Source organism: Kalmanozyma brasiliensis (genome assembly GCF_000497045.1).
Source record: "Kalmanozyma brasiliensis GHG001 unplaced genomic scaffold PSEUBRA_SCAF8, whole genome shotgun sequence".
Classification (NCBI taxonomy): domain Eukaryota; kingdom Fungi; phylum Basidiomycota; class Ustilaginomycetes; order Ustilaginales; genus Kalmanozyma; species Kalmanozyma brasiliensis.
This window is the reverse complement of record NW_015961991.1, coordinates 571,827-585,973: the sequence shown is the minus strand read 5'-3', so window position 1 is coordinate 585,973 and position 14,147 is coordinate 571,827. Positions and strand designations below refer to the sequence as shown.

The 14,147-nt window shown below is 57.7% G+C and overlaps 8 protein-coding genes across 8 annotated transcripts; 4 read left to right on the top strand and 4 right to left on the bottom strand.

Moving 5' to 3' along the window:
* Positions 1-987: 987 nt before the first annotated feature.
* On the top strand, positions 988-2,625 carry PSEUBRA_006176 (Major facilitator superfamily; the record flags this gene model as incomplete). The annotated part of the gene is made up of 1 exon (XM_016439519.1): positions 988-2,625. One exon carries the CDS (start codon positions 988-990, stop codon positions 2,623-2,625), a length of 1,638 nt encoding a protein of 545 aa, XP_016289844.1.
* Positions 2,626-2,799: 174 nt separating this feature from the next.
* PSEUBRA_006175 (GNAT domain protein) lies at positions 2,800-3,543 on the bottom strand (the record flags this gene model as incomplete). The annotated part of the gene is made up of 1 exon (XM_016439506.1): positions 2,800-3,543. The coding sequence occupies one exon, from the start codon at positions 3,541-3,543 to the stop codon at positions 2,800-2,802; it is 744 nt and encodes a 247-aa protein (XP_016289843.1).
* Positions 3,544-3,962: 419 nt separating this feature from the next.
* On the bottom strand, positions 3,963-4,712 carry PSEUBRA_006174 (GNAT domain protein; the record flags this gene model as incomplete). The annotated part of the gene is made up of 1 exon (XM_016439507.2): positions 3,963-4,712. One exon carries the CDS (start codon positions 4,710-4,712, stop codon positions 3,963-3,965), a length of 750 nt encoding a protein of 249 aa, XP_016289842.2.
* A 318-nt stretch (positions 4,713-5,030) lies between these two features.
* PSEUBRA_006173 (CMP/dCMP deaminase, zinc-binding) lies at positions 5,031-5,687 on the bottom strand (the record flags this gene model as incomplete). The annotated part of the gene is made up of 1 exon (XM_016439509.1): positions 5,031-5,687. The coding sequence occupies one exon, from the start codon at positions 5,685-5,687 to the stop codon at positions 5,031-5,033; it is 657 nt and encodes a 218-aa protein (XP_016289841.1).
* A 336-nt stretch (positions 5,688-6,023) lies between these two features.
* Positions 6,024-7,088, top strand: PSEUBRA_006172 (Zinc finger, RING/FYVE/PHD-type; the record flags this gene model as incomplete). The annotated part of the gene is made up of 1 exon (XM_059465722.1): positions 6,024-7,088. One exon carries the CDS (start codon positions 6,024-6,026, stop codon positions 7,086-7,088), a length of 1,065 nt encoding a protein of 354 aa, XP_059321746.1.
* A 183-nt stretch (positions 7,089-7,271) lies between these two features.
* PSEUBRA_006171 (Pirin, C-terminal domain protein) lies at positions 7,272-8,459 on the bottom strand (the record flags this gene model as incomplete). The annotated part of the gene is made up of 1 exon (XM_016439497.2): positions 7,272-8,459. One exon carries the CDS (start codon positions 8,457-8,459, stop codon positions 7,272-7,274), a length of 1,188 nt encoding a protein of 395 aa, XP_016289840.2.
* A 1,840-nt stretch (positions 8,460-10,299) lies between these two features.
* PSEUBRA_006170 (Zinc finger, C2H2) lies at positions 10,300-11,940 on the top strand (the record flags this gene model as incomplete). Its single annotated transcript, XM_016439522.1, has 1 exon — positions 10,300-11,940. The coding sequence occupies one exon, from the start codon at positions 10,300-10,302 to the stop codon at positions 11,938-11,940; it is 1,641 nt and encodes a 546-aa protein (XP_016289839.1).
* A 633-nt stretch (positions 11,941-12,573) lies between these two features.
* On the top strand, positions 12,574-13,668 carry PSEUBRA_006169 (Methyltransferase type 11; the record flags this gene model as incomplete). The annotated part of the gene is made up of 1 exon (XM_016439520.1): positions 12,574-13,668. The coding sequence occupies one exon, from the start codon at positions 12,574-12,576 to the stop codon at positions 13,666-13,668; it is 1,095 nt and encodes a 364-aa protein (XP_016289838.1).
* Positions 13,669-14,147: the final 479 nt, after the last annotated feature.

Here is a 14,147-nt window from a genome sequence, read left to right as displayed (position 1 = left end):
TGCAGAGCGTGAGGTCTTGACTCGAGTTTTCCGCTTCTCCTGCAAGGTTCTGCGAGAACAAAGACGGGGAGCTGTCAAGCGATGCACGACAAGTAGCAGGCTCTCTTGCTCGAAGCAACCCATCCTGTGCAAGCCATGTGCCCAAGATACGAGCATTGATAGCAGACCTTTCAGGAGCACAGGGTTACGACGCCGTTCGAGTCATCCGCTCAGAGTGAATCGAAGTCGCCTATGCATCCGAATAAGATCAAGCGGACATCGAGTTTTGAGCGACTGTCTATGGGATCGAGAGGGCAAAGGTTTCATATCGACAGGATCCAACGATGTCCAGGCTTCAACGGGCGCTAGAAGGGGCGCCAGAGGTTCTAGGCAGGCTTTGAGGAACCCCAGACTGGGTTCGGCTAGGATGGCGCAGCTCGTTTGACAGCCAGACCGGTCAATATCGTCGCGTAAAATTCTGGCAGCATCCACGTCAAACTCATGCTCCATATCCACCAACGCACACCTTGGCCCATTCCTTCTCACGCCCCGCTGCAACCTTGTGTGGCTGACCCATCTCAGGCTGCCTCCCACGCTCGCTCTCGCACACTGAGAGAGTGAATCAGGCGCAATGCAAAGCGTCGGATGACCCGCCAACCACAGTCACCACCCAAACATTCTCCCACACATCGGACTCATCTCGGCGTCTTTTCCGACAGAGCCTTTGTTCCTGGGCAGTCACACTTTTCACTGCACCGGTCACTTCAACTCAAACCATCACATTGCACCGTTGCTCTGCCCTTTTCACTCCTCCTTCTCCCACAAGTGTGACTCAATATAGACCACCTTCGCCCACTTATAGCAGGCCCATTGATGCAGCTCTCCGACTCAGCTTTCTCTTGCTTCACCTCCTTCAAATTGATGGCGCCATCCTCCTAGACCGATTGCGCCATACCATTACAGGCACAAGTAGATTGCGACGCACACGGTCTCAGAATCACCTTCACAATGGACAAAGTCGCGCACGAACACCAAGTGGAGCACTACCACCATCTCCAGCGCCTCGACAACAGACCGTCCTCACAGATTGAGGTGGTTCAGCATCAGGATGAAGAGAAGCCATCCTCAGGCTCCGTCTCGGACCCCGAGAAGGATGCTCCCGTCACCGACGGCGAACCCAACAGCTTATCGACGCCGTTGAGCTCGCTGCCAGCAGACACTCAAGACCAAGCAGCCAACCACGACCATCAGCCCAACAACGAGCCCTCCTCGCCATCGTGCGCCACTACCATCGAATGCTCGCGCGAGGATGCCAACGAACCCATCAAAGATCGAGGCTGGGCAGCATGGAAGTTTGTCCTTGCTTCCGCCGCGACCGAGTTCATGATCTGGGGCGCCTCGTACGGATACGGTTCCTTCCAGGACTACCACCAGCACGATGAAAGATCTCCTTTCCACCACGCTTCCCTCACCGCCACTTCGACCATCGGCACCTGTCTACTCGCAGGACAGCACTTCATTCCGCTCTTTACCTTTGGCCTCTACTCGATGTTCCCTTCGCACATCAAGTACTTTACCTACGTTTGTGTCATTGGCTCTTCGCTATCGCTCCTCATCGCCAGCTTTTCCAACTCGGTCGCGCTGGTCATTGTCTTTCAAGGCCTACTGCTCGGCATGTTCGGAGGCAACCTCTTCACTACCGTCGTCCTGTGGCTACCGGACTGGTGGGACAAGAAGCGCGGATTCGCCACCGCTCTCATCTTTGCCGGTTCCGGAATCGGCGGCATCGTCTGGCCCGTCATCTTCACAAAGCTGCTAGAGAGCGTCGGCTTTCGATGGACACTGCGAACGTGGGCTCTTATGCAGCTTGTCATTTCAGGCGGCGCTGTCATGTGGATCGCTCCTGGTCGTCCACATGCTCCTACCTCGAAGCCCATTCGATGGAAGGACGCCCTGCCTGGCTTCCCGCGCTCGCTCCTCTCCCCCATCACCATCCTCAGCTTCGTTGCGCTGGTCACCCAGACAACGGCCTATTACTCGGTCGCGCTCAACATCTCCAACTACGCCACCTCGATGGGCTTCAGCTCCAACACCTCGACCGGCATCCTCTCCGCTTTCAACGCCGCAGCCGCCGTCACCTACTTTGTGCTCGGCTACCTTGTCGACCGCTTCCCTTACCCGCTCATCATGGCCACTTCGACCGGGCTCAACCTTATCTTCACCGTGCTCGTCTTTGGCTTTGCCGGCAAGTCGTTGACGAAACTCATCGTCTACGTCGTCTTCTTCGGCATCACGGGCGGCGGATACTCGAGCTTCTTGGCGCCCGTATCGAGGGACATTCCGGACAGGTCCAAGTCGCACGAGTTCTCGTTGCGTTTCCTGTATCTCGTTTGCTACCGGGGTCTCGCTGCCATGCTGGGACCCATCATTGCGGTGCAATTCTATCCGGATACGCTCGGCCCCGAATCCGCCTACGGAAGCTTCGGTTTCACGGGCTTCATCGCATTCATCGCAGGCACGTTGACGTTGTCGACACTGGCATCGCTCGCCCTCTTTGCGTACAAAAGGTACCTTCAGCCTGAGGTTTCGAGCGATCCTGTCACGCCTCCGTCGGAGAAGCGAGAGGAGGTTCCGGCAAGCGCATGAACACGTCGCCTCTTTCTAGCCGCGCCACGCTGCTTGCATTCTTGCTTCGTCCATCGTCCCATTCGCAGGTCTTCTTCCATGTCACCGTCTCATACAGTCCAATTCACAGCACGACTTGCATAATCCATCGTCATCTAATCCATGTTGTTCCATCAACCCTCTATCATCGTGCTGCTACTGCGTCGGCTCGTGGATCATGTAGGGCCACTCGAGGTACCCCTTCTTGGCCCGTGGCTCGTCGACCCGATCCATACCGAGCACCCTAAACCCAGCCTTGAGGTAGGCGCCTTTGCCCATGGGGCTGCTCTCCAACCAAGCATTCACTCCCTCTCGATCGGCCCTCTTCGTTCCCCACTTGACCAACAGCGTCCCCAATCCCTTGCGCTGGAACTTTGGATCGATCGTCAGCACCTTCAGGAACCAGTACGTCTTTCCCTTCATCAGCGTTTCCCTGGTCCGATGGATCTGGGCCATGAACCTGTGTATCAGCACGGGCTCCTTCTTCTCCTGCTCCTCCATCTCTGGCGCGTCCAAAGGCGAGTGTTCGTCTAGCCTCTGCCACGTTGCTTGGCCCACCAGCACCGACCCTTCCGGGAGACTCGACGAGTCTGTATCGCTCCCTTCGCCGATGTCGACATCGTTCGCGGTCGGAGGGAGGAGGTAGACGCCGACGATCGTATACTTGTTCTTCGCCCACACCGCCTCGAAGCGTTGTATGGTCTTGGCGATCGACTCGTCGCGCGTGGGCGGGCGACCGACGGTAGGGTCCACGTCGAGAGCCGCGATCTGAGGCAGCTCGTCGGGCATGGTAGAGTGAGGATCGTTGAAGGCGTCGTATTGGATGCGCGCCATATCCGGAATCTCGGATTGCCGCGTGAGGCGGGTCACGAATCGCTGCGGGGTGCTGTCCGTCGTCATCTTGGCGACTGATCTAGGTGTTTTGGAAGTACGAAGATTCCTTGTGCGAGAGTCGGAGGGCTATATAGCGGAAGACCGAGCATTCCGTCGACCGGGCAAAGTGGTGGAGTCACACGAAGAAACTGCGCGGATCCAAGTGGTCCGAGCATGCATGGCCTTCGTTCAGGGTCCAACAACGGCGCGTGGGTAGCCGGATCATGACTCGGAGTGTCAATTTGACCCCACTTTCTTGCCGACGGCAGGCTCAGCACAGAGGGTTCCCGCGGAGTCCCCGGGACGACTCTCCGACGACGAATGGATCACACTTGGCAAGCAGAGGAATCGACAAAATCGACGGTGAGGAGGCTGTGTGGTATTGAACGTCCAAGAGCTGGCTGGCGGCTCAGAAAGGTCGACGCTTCATCGTAGGTCAGCTCGTGCTACTGCGTCCCTCGCGAGTCATAGATCATATACGGCCATTCCAAGTGGCCTCTCTTGGCTCGAGGCTCGTCGATCCTGTCCATGCCGGCGACTTTGAAGCCTGCTTTCAGATACGCCCCCAGGCCCATGGGACTCGTCTCAAGCCATCCGTGCAAACCGTCTCCGTCCGCTTTTTGTGTGCCCCATTTGACGAGCATGCTTCCCAACCCTCGTCGTTGGTACTCGGGATGCACAGTGAGGACCTTCAACCACCAATAGTCCCTCCCTTTCATCTGTGCTTCTCTCGTCCGTGTGATTTGTGCTTTGAAGCGACTGATCATGACCGGCTTGTCCTGCACTAGCTTATCCATTGCCGGTTGGTCAGACGGGGTGTCCTTGCCGACTTTCAACCACACCGCTTGGCCGACCAACACTGCTCCCTCTGGCACAACCTCCCCATCTTCCGGCTTCTCCTTTCCCTTCTCCTTCTCCCCTTCGTCCGTGAGCGTCGGAAGAAGGTATACGCCGACAAATCGATTCGCACCCTCGTCGAACAACTCGGTAAATCGCGCTTCGGTCCGCACCAGCTCCTCATCGCGCGACAACTTGTGCCCCACGGTCGGATCGATATCCAGCTCGGCGATCTGCATCATTTCGTCCTCGGTCGTGTTGGTGGCATCGTGATTGGCGGCGTAGACGATGTGCGCCATCGCGGGGATGTCGCTGCGCCGCGCGAGGCGGATGATGAAGGTCTGTGAGACAGCGGTCATTTTCTTTGTCTCTACGGCTTTGGGATGGGTTCGGTGGAACAGGGGGAGGGGGGATGGACTTGAAAGGAAGGAGGAGGTTATATGGATCTGTTCAGAGGAGTGGGGAGGTCGGACCCATGTGATCCGAGCCGGCGCCATTCATGCGGATGGTGGATGCACCGCCCCGTTTCGCCGGATCCACGCGTCACCTCGCTTCGCAGCGTGAACAGCCTTGTCCACAGCTCGCATCCTACGGAGGCCCTTCTCACAACCGCCCTTTCAAACGGGACGGGGTCCCAGTTCACTCCTATCATTCCATTCTATGCGAAAGAACCTGGGCTATGCGAGCGGAATCTGCCCTGGTGTCTGATCAGCCTTGCTCGACTGATACGTCTCTGAAAGCCCGTTATATTGCGCCTTGACCTCTTCCAATCTCCTTTGCAGCTCGCCTCTCTCCTCTTGGGGCGATTGATCGATGAGATCTTGAAAGGACCAGCTTTGCCAGTACTTGTTCTTGCGATTGTACAGCTTCGCGTCGTCTCCCTGGCTCGTTTGGAAGACCTCTTTGAGAATCTCAATGTCGTGTGGAATGGCGAAGCTCTCCATGGTATCCCGATACGTGAAGAGGTAGTAGAAGTTGTCGAATCCGCTCCAGGTGATCGCGCTGAGGCAGAGGGAGCACGGTTCGTGTGTTGCTAGAAAGACGCAGTCCTTCGGATCGACTCGGTCTGCTGCAGGGAGCGAATTGTTGTGCTCGTGAAAGGCGAATAGCGTCGCCATCTCCCCGTGCAGCAGCGGGGAGGTGATCTCGTCGTTGGTGGAAGAGACGATCGGAGTGAGCGTCGACTTGGACAGAATGGATGCGCCGAACACTTTGCACCCGCGCGCAACGGCGGGCGTCGTCAGAGGGATGATCGACGTGGTGATCGTGGAGAGGAGCGCGGCGAGGAGGTGCGAGGGCGCGTGGCCGTGGTGCTGTGCGTCGCTGGTCGACATTGTGGTGGGCAGTGACGTTGCAAACCGATTCTTTCCAGAATGGTGATCCCTTTTGTATCCCTCGACTGCTCAAGCATCAACACCAAATGATGAAGAGTGCGAGAGAAAGGCGCACAAGGAACCTCGGCCCGTCGGCCCCCTCTGTGCGAGTCGGCCAAGTCCGAGATCTGCCCGCCAAGTTATCTTATCAGTTTTCCCTCTTTGATTTGCCGCGGTCGACTTTCCGGCCCAAATCAAAAGTCGGAGCGGAAAATGCGAACCCAAAAATTCTCCCTAGTCTGCGACTCGCCACCATCATCTCAGATCGACACAGTCTGTTTTGGGCGACCGTGCTTGATGCGATCCAAAGGGGATGATCTGGACAACGACCATGTGAAAGCACACTCTGCAGCGTCGTCGAATTCCACCTCAACCACTCCGGATCCGCCCAACGAGCGCTCATCTCACAAAGCAAATGGCAAAGCTCGTGCGCTCGACATCGACGCCGTGCCGTCCACGACCTGCGACGCAGATGTCGCAACTTTCGACAACAGCCAAGACGCAGAGCTGGAGGAGGACGATGCAACATGGTGTCTGATCTGCCATTCGACGCCCATCGTGGACCGCACGGTGCTTCCGCGGTGTCTGCACTCTCAATTCTGCTTCCAATGCATCCTCCGATGGCTTTCGATCAAGCGTCGGTGTCCTTTGTGTCAAACGGACATTGGGGACCACATCATCCATTCCATCCGTCTCGACGATGATTACGTGCGGTATCACCTGCCGCCTGCCCCATCCTCCGCCCTCCCGTCCTCCGCGGACGTTCCTCGTCCCGATCGCAGCACCCTCGTGCGTCGCGTGCAACGCGCTCGCGTCGTCCGCACCTCGCACACCAATCTAGCCTTTCGCGCCCAAATCTACCGTCACGCCCTCTTCGCGCGTCATGTGGGCTCCAATCGCCATACACGATACCGCCCTTGCCCCTCACCCATGCAGATCCGCGCCGATACCATTGCAGGCGGTCCACTCGCACGACGCATCACCACCTTCCTCCGCCGCGACCTCTCCCTCTGGCCCCACCTCGATGTGGAATTTCTCACCAAATACACGCTTTCGCTGCTCCAAGTATTTGAGGTCAGCGACGACCAGACTGTCCGGCTGGTGGGCGAGTTCTTGGGTGAAGGTACGGCCAGGCATGTATTGCACGAGCTCGAGTGTTTTTTGAGGAGTGGAAAGGACGAGTTGCGATGGTACGACGAGAGTGCGCTGCTTCAGTACGGCAGGTCGAACGGTGGAGCGAGAGGCAGGAGCGAGGAAAGGGAGCAAGAGGTGCGAAGAGAAACGGCGAAGCGCAGAGAGAAGCTGCTGGAGCGACTCGAGAGGGAAAGAGCGTTGCTCGCCGCGGGCAATGTCCAATCGTGAACCCGTCGTCCCACCCGCAGATGTCGCAGATTTGGCGCGGTGTGTCAAGAGATGCTGTGTCATCGTGAGCTTTGCGTGAGGCTATCCAGGCGCGCGACATGGTGCGTCGGCCAGCGTGATGCACAGACGACTCATCAATTCTTTCGATGGTGGTACATATGGATTCCAATGAGAAAACAGCAACTACATCATCTTGGCCCCGATCTTGCTCTTCCAACCGGGTGCACGTTCGAAACCGTTGCTGCCTGTTTGGAAATCGATGAGCGTCTGCTGGATCTCCTGTCGATTGGTCATGACAAAGGGGCCGTACTGGTAGACTTCCTGATCGAGCGGTTCGCCTGCTACCAGCACCATGCGTGCCTTTTTGTCGCTGCTGGGATTTGTGATGCGTACACCGGGCTCGCCGTCCTTGGTGAGAACGAGGGTGTGGAACTGCTCGACGGCCTCACCGGGTGTAGCTGTGGTGCTGGGGTTGAATCCGAGCGTTGAGCCTTTCGATGACGTGACAGAGTGATCCCCGATGACGATGGATCCTTCGAGGGTGTACACGAAGGCATTGTATCTCGGATCGATGGTCTGATAGACCGTCCCTGAAGGTTCAAGGTTGATGTCGAGAAACAGCACTCCTCCGTTCTTGGGCAGCTCAATGGGCGACTTCACCCCATGCGACTCGCCTGCAATGACCTTGATGTTCCATCCCTTCTCATCACCCTCCTCCTTGGCGTCAGCGGCTGTGGTTGGAAGTTGGGCTGCGCGGTACTCCTGATAGCTTGGCGGCTCCTTCTTGGCCTCCTTCGGCAGATCCACCCACAGCTGCATCCCCTCGGGCTCCGGCAATTTGTTTCCGTTTTCATCCCGATGAATCGGCATTTCGGCATGCATGATGCCTCGACCCGCGTTCATCCACTGCACATCTCCCGGACCAATCGTCCCGGCATGACCAGCAAAGTCCTCGTGCTGCGCATAGCCAGAAAGCACCAGAGTTACAGTCGTTTGACCACGATGGGGGTGATCAGGGAATCCGGCTCCCTCACCAATCTTGAAGTGGTCGAGCATGAGAAAGGGCGAGATGTTGCGAAGGGCTGGGGTGCCGATGGATCGACGAACGGTTGCGCCCGCGCCTTCGGCTGTTTCGACGGCGCGCACCTTCTTGGCGATCTCTCGGGAGAGCGTGCGAGCGACTGTCGAGGTCATGTTGGCTGTGCTTGGGTTGGAGAGGGTTGTTTGAGGGTCGAACAGAAGGCTGATGAACGGCTGGATGAGCACCACGACGATGGAGGCGAGCAGCAGCGTCCAGGTGAGAGAGAAAGCGGGAGCGTGTTGCTTGGTGATGACTCGTGAGTATGCAGCACGAGCGGTGTCGCTTGACATACGGAAGTGGTGTTGTTGTTGAAGAGCAACGGAAGGAGATGGACGAGGCAAGGAAGCATATTTATAGAAGAGTAAGTTCGGATTTTGACAGGTTGGTGTAAACCCGTCTGTGCGTGGCTGCAGGGTGCAGAAGCCGGAGTTAGACGCGTGCTACACCGATATCGCCGTCGCTTCCCTTCATTTTGACGGTGGGCCATGCTTCAGCGGGGATTGTATCCGCAGCATCGACCAAGAGATTCTCGCAACTTCTAGTATCCGGGCCCTCTGTACAAGTCAGAGTCGCGGAATAGAGTTTGGACTGCGCAGCCCAGATGGCCGACTTTTGGCGACAGCAAGACGTTTGCGAATTCTCCATGCGCCTTGAAGGCTGCCGAATGCGCGTTCGAGTCGGTCAGGGTCTATGGAGAAAGGTTACAGAAGTCACCACCCACGCAGGCTCGAGTTACCACAACGTCCATGTAGCAGCATGTTACGGGCCAGCAGAGAGTCAACGGATCAGTTCTGACGCCGATCGGCGAGGCAATCGCCGATCCATTAGACTTCGATTGATGAGGTCGCAATCGCACATCTGATTTACAGGGTCGCGATTCGAGAGCGGTTGGCGCGGTGCTTCAAAGGGAGAGCCCTGAGACCCTATTCCGATGGCCGGCCGACTGTTGAGGACGAGCTTGAAGACCATCCGTCTGACGCTTGTTTCAGCTGGACCTTTGGGGTGAGATGGCGAGCATGGATGCATGAGATCGATTCTGAGTGTCGGAGCTGGCTCGCCAAGCTCAATATGGACAGGTGCCGACATTCATGCAGACCGCGAGGTGCGGATTATGCGCGCGCCATTGTTCTCGCTGCTTAGCGGACATGCATAGTTTCACGTAGACCAAGCTCGGTCGCTTCGCAGATTGCCCATCGTGCTGATATCGACCAACCCTTAGGGCGTCGATTGGGTGCTTACGATGGGGTGTCGACAGCGACGAGACCATGGCCGGTGATAGGGGCCCCACCTATGATAAAACGTGTCAACGCCCCTCGACAATGAAATTTTGTTTCTCCGATCGCGAAGGGCACGGTATCCATGCGAAAGGCAAACAAAAATGTAAGCGAGAAGGAGTGGTCAAGTGCCGTTGTGTGGGCTCGAATGGCGCCCACCCCGCCGAACCCTGAATGGAGCGGGCTTTGATGTTGTCCCGCCCTGTGCTTGAATCTGTGGCTTGGCTTTGCACTCGATGTTTCTTCTTGGGGGTCAATGTTGGCAACGTGAGACAGCGATTGCAGATCGAGGAGATCGAGCTTAGTCCCTTCTGCAGCTGCAATGCACTGTCACGATCCGAGTACAATGCAAGCAGCAGCGGCTGTGCCGATGATGGACTGTAAGCTGACGAGCCAGTGTGACATTTCGATCTTCGGGAACGGCGATGATATGGCGTGAGTGAGAAATTTCCTAGTCGTGGGAACAAGCAACATCAAGCGAATCGGCCTGGTTGCACTCGATTGAGCCTCGTTTCGTATCGACCAAAAGCCTTCCCCGCAAGCCGCTCCGCTAGCCGACGTCGCTTGACTCTGCGCTTGCTGCTCTTCGCTGCTCTGCCTTTTTGACAGTCACAACCGCCGCTACGAAGTCGTCCATCTTGATCACAATCGCTCTTGACCCATCTCGCTCCCTTGGTCTCGTCCAGTTGAGCAACCACCACTCACTCGTCCCAACTTGATGTCTTGCTAGTCGGCACCTCCTTTGACTCTCTTTCATCATAGCACCGTGTCCCTAGTCGGTGGCTTCCGACGACTTGCACCATCTCAGTCATCACATTCGCACGCCACCAGCTTGGATCAAGCCAGATCGCCCAGCATGCCTCCCTTCCTGTCCACCCTCCGATCGCGGACCAACTCGATGCTCGACAATATCACTGGCGTCATCCCTGACTCACCTTCCGACAGCACTTCCAAACTGCGCTCCCTCACATGCGGACGATGCGGCAGCCGGTTCCGCGATCGACTCGAGCTGAGCTTGCACTACAACATGATGCCCCATCATTCGGACTACAAGGATAACTACGATTTTGACTCTTTCACTCGTCCCAAAGCAAGGCGCAGAAAGCCTAGCGACAAGGATGCAGCACCCATCAGCCCCATCACGGCCTCGGTCAGCTTCAGCGAGACCCAGGCTCACTACGATCTCCCCGGCAAGGACAAGGAGAACGATGCCGAGAGCGCAGCCCGCCCTTCGCTCCTTCGCAAGTTCCCCACCTTCTCCAATTTAGTCAGCATTTCCACCGGCGAGCAGTCGCAATCTCCATCAGCCACCGACTATATCGACCCCGATGCGGGTACCGCATCTGCCAAAGCCAAGGGAAAGCAAAAGGCAAAGCCGCCTCGACTGCCACGCGATGGATCCTTCCAGTACGGCCTGCCTCTTGGATCGGACGAGGAGAGCGAGCCAGCCGCCCTCGCTTCGCGACCCAGCTTCTCGTTCTCACGCACTCGCAGTGCTACTCTTCAAGGTCTCACGTCCGAGCCTCGCGCTTCGATGTCCTCCTTGACCTCCTTCCCTTCACGAAGCAGTGGCAGCTCACGCCAGGCCCCGCCTCTGCCCCCGAAGCTTCCCGAGTTCGACTGGCAGAATAAGCGCGACGAGAAGCGCCTGCCCAGCTTCCCTCTGGACGACGACGACGACACCGCTTCGATTGTATCGGATTCGAGCTTCCGCACCGCCGGCTCGACCGGTATGGTCTCTGAAAAAGCGCAGCTCAAGGCCTTCTATGCCAACGAGAAGAGCGCCGAGAAGCGTCGCGATCCTCCCGGTCACAGCGCCTCTTCTGCCTCGGTCAACGAGCGACCTTCTCTCCCATCTCGTCACGGTAGCCAGTCGAATCTGCTGATGGAGACGATGGACACGCACCACGAAGACGCACCGCCTTCGTACCACGAGCTGCACGGCGATGCGGATCCGTTTGATTTGCTCCCTAGCTCATCGCGTCGAGCGAATTCGCGTTCCGAGGGGTATGCTACGATGCCCACTTCGCCCGTGAGCCGATTTGAAGGGGGACGTCCTCGACGCAGCACCAACGAGTGGTCCTCCTTCGCCTCTCCATCGCGTCGTGGTGCTGGCGAGGACGACCTCTACAGTCCACGTTCCGAAAAACCTCCCCGACCCGTATTCTCATCCAAGTCCACTGAAATCTCCCTCCCCCCACTCATCCCCTCCGCATCGTTCTCCGCCTCTCCGGAACCATCAACGCCCAGAACACCCTTCTTCACCGATGCACCCCTAGTTGCACCCCCGCTCTCGCTACCTCGTCTGCAGTCTCCCACCAAAAGCGGCGGGGCCGGCCGCAGGAGTCGTCAACACAGCAGAGCCAAATCGGACGCCAACGAACCGAGCACCCGTTGCCCCACGTGCTTCGTCAAGTTCAGTAGCCTCGAGAGGACGATGAGGCATCTGGATGAGTCCGAGTGTGGCATGGTGGATTTCGACAGTGGCATTGTGTAGCGCTTCAGCCGTTGTGTAGCCGCGTGGTCCGTACAGGGCCGTGATGTTGGTCAATTGCAGTCATTCGATTGTGCTGTGCGTGGTGCGATATCATCAGTGAGCTGTGTGCCGTGTGGAAAGCGGCTGTGAGCGGCAGATTTGGAGACCCTTGGCCTGTGCCAAAAAAAAAAAGGAAACGGCTTTGCTCGGCCCTTGCCGCCGGTCTGTGCGAATACCCCCCCACGTCGACGTCGAGGTTGCAGGTAAAGCGTGGTCCGCGTTCGCCGTCGTTTCTTCCTGATCCTCCATCTCCTTGTGACTCGTTTGTAGACAAACCGCTTCTTCTTCACTGGTCCATTTCCGTAGAACACCGCCTCGGATACGCACTCCACCGCCTCACTTCGTATAAAACACTTCCGGGAAGCGCTCCATCGCACCTCGTTTCGGATCGTTCCCTTCAAGAACCCATCAGTCTGCCCTCACACCTGGCTTTGCTTCGTGTATCCACGCGTCCGAGGACCGCTCGAACGCATCTCTATCTCAGGGTAACCCTACCTGCTCGCTAGACCACCCAGCGCTGCCGTCAGCATCGCGCACGCCAACACATCCAAACGCACGTCAACACCACCCCCACTCCTTCTCGCAGCAGCAACCATGGCCACCTTCTCGCGGACCACCTTTGACGCGGCCTCCTACCTCGCTTTTCGACCGTCCTATCCGCGGTGGGTGCACGACAAGGTGCTGGCGTATCACTTTGGTCGATCCCCTTCCTCGAGCGCGAGCTCGCAGTTGGCGGTGGACCTAGGTTGTGGGCCTGGCATCTCCACTCTCAGTCTGCTGCCGCACTTTTCTCGCGTCATCGGTGTCGATCCTTCCTCCAAGATGGTCGATGCAGCCGTGACACCCGATACGCCGAACCTGCCGTCCAATCTGATCCCGGATCCGGCCGACGGACCCACCGGCCAACTGGGCCAGATCGAATATCGTCAAGGCTACTCTGAATCACTTGACTTCCTACAGGACGGCTCTGTAGACCTAATCACCGCCGGTCAAGCAGCACACTGGTTCGACTACCCTTCCTTCTGGCGTGAGGCAACACGCGTGGTTCGACCCGGCGGCAGCGTTTGTCTCTACGGCTACCCCGACTTTTTCCTGCCGGAGTTTCCATCTACTCGCTCGCTGCTGAACAAGTTTGCGCTCAAGGATGGGGCCGCGCCAGGCAGTCCCAAATTGAATGCGGTGGACGAGCAGCCGGAGAAGGTGGATAGCATCGGTGCATACTGGGAGCAGCCCGGTCGGTCTATTGTCAATGCAGGCCTTTCCCCCGTTCCCTTCCCCTTCACCTACCCCGAGATGGCGTCTCACTGGGACGAAGGTTCCGCCTTCAAACGCACCTTTTCAACCACCGGTCTACCGAAAGAACACCACTGGTCCTCTTGGCCTCCCCCCACCACCCACCCCCTCACCGCGTCCCTCCCCGATGAGGTAGCAAGCGAGTTTACGGGCAAGCAGGAAAGCGCAACAATGGATAAACACCTCGACTGGTCCCAACTCGCCTCCTACCTTCGCACCTGGAGCGCTACCCACACCTACCTGTCCGAACATCCCAACGAAAAGGCAGATGTGGTGGATCGCTTCGTTCAGCAGCTCAAGCAGGCCGTGACACGGGAGAATGGTGGAAACGAGGTCGAGCAGTTGCACCTCCGGTGGCCGCTGTGCTTTGTCATGGTCCAGAAGAAGTCGGTATAGACACAAATGCGGATCGGAAACGAAAGATCGTGGTCGAATCCTTCATGGCTAGGGCTCAACGGAATGGATTTGCTCAGACACACAACGTGCTCCCCACTGTGGGGTGTGCGAACACCAGAAGGACGACGTCTCAGCGCCAGGATGTGGGACGGTTGCGATTGCGATGCGTGTGGATGCAAAACAGAAGTGCGTGGAAACAGCGAGGAAAAGGACGATGCAGAGTGCGAGAATGAGGGACAGAGTATCAAGCAGATGTGAGTTCTTGGGAGAGAAAGCAGGGATGCGAGCATCTGAATCCAGAAGATCAACGTATCGAACCAGTCGAACGCTGCAGAGCCGCTTCTTGGAGCGGAGACATGCGATGGTCGTGCGAGTCGTCGCTCGCATCGCCGTCGGGGTGGGTGAGCCCGTCTGCACAAAACTCGGCAGGCTCGTCCGCAGCCGGACGCCGGGCGGGTCTCAGCTTGGGGCTGGTGTGA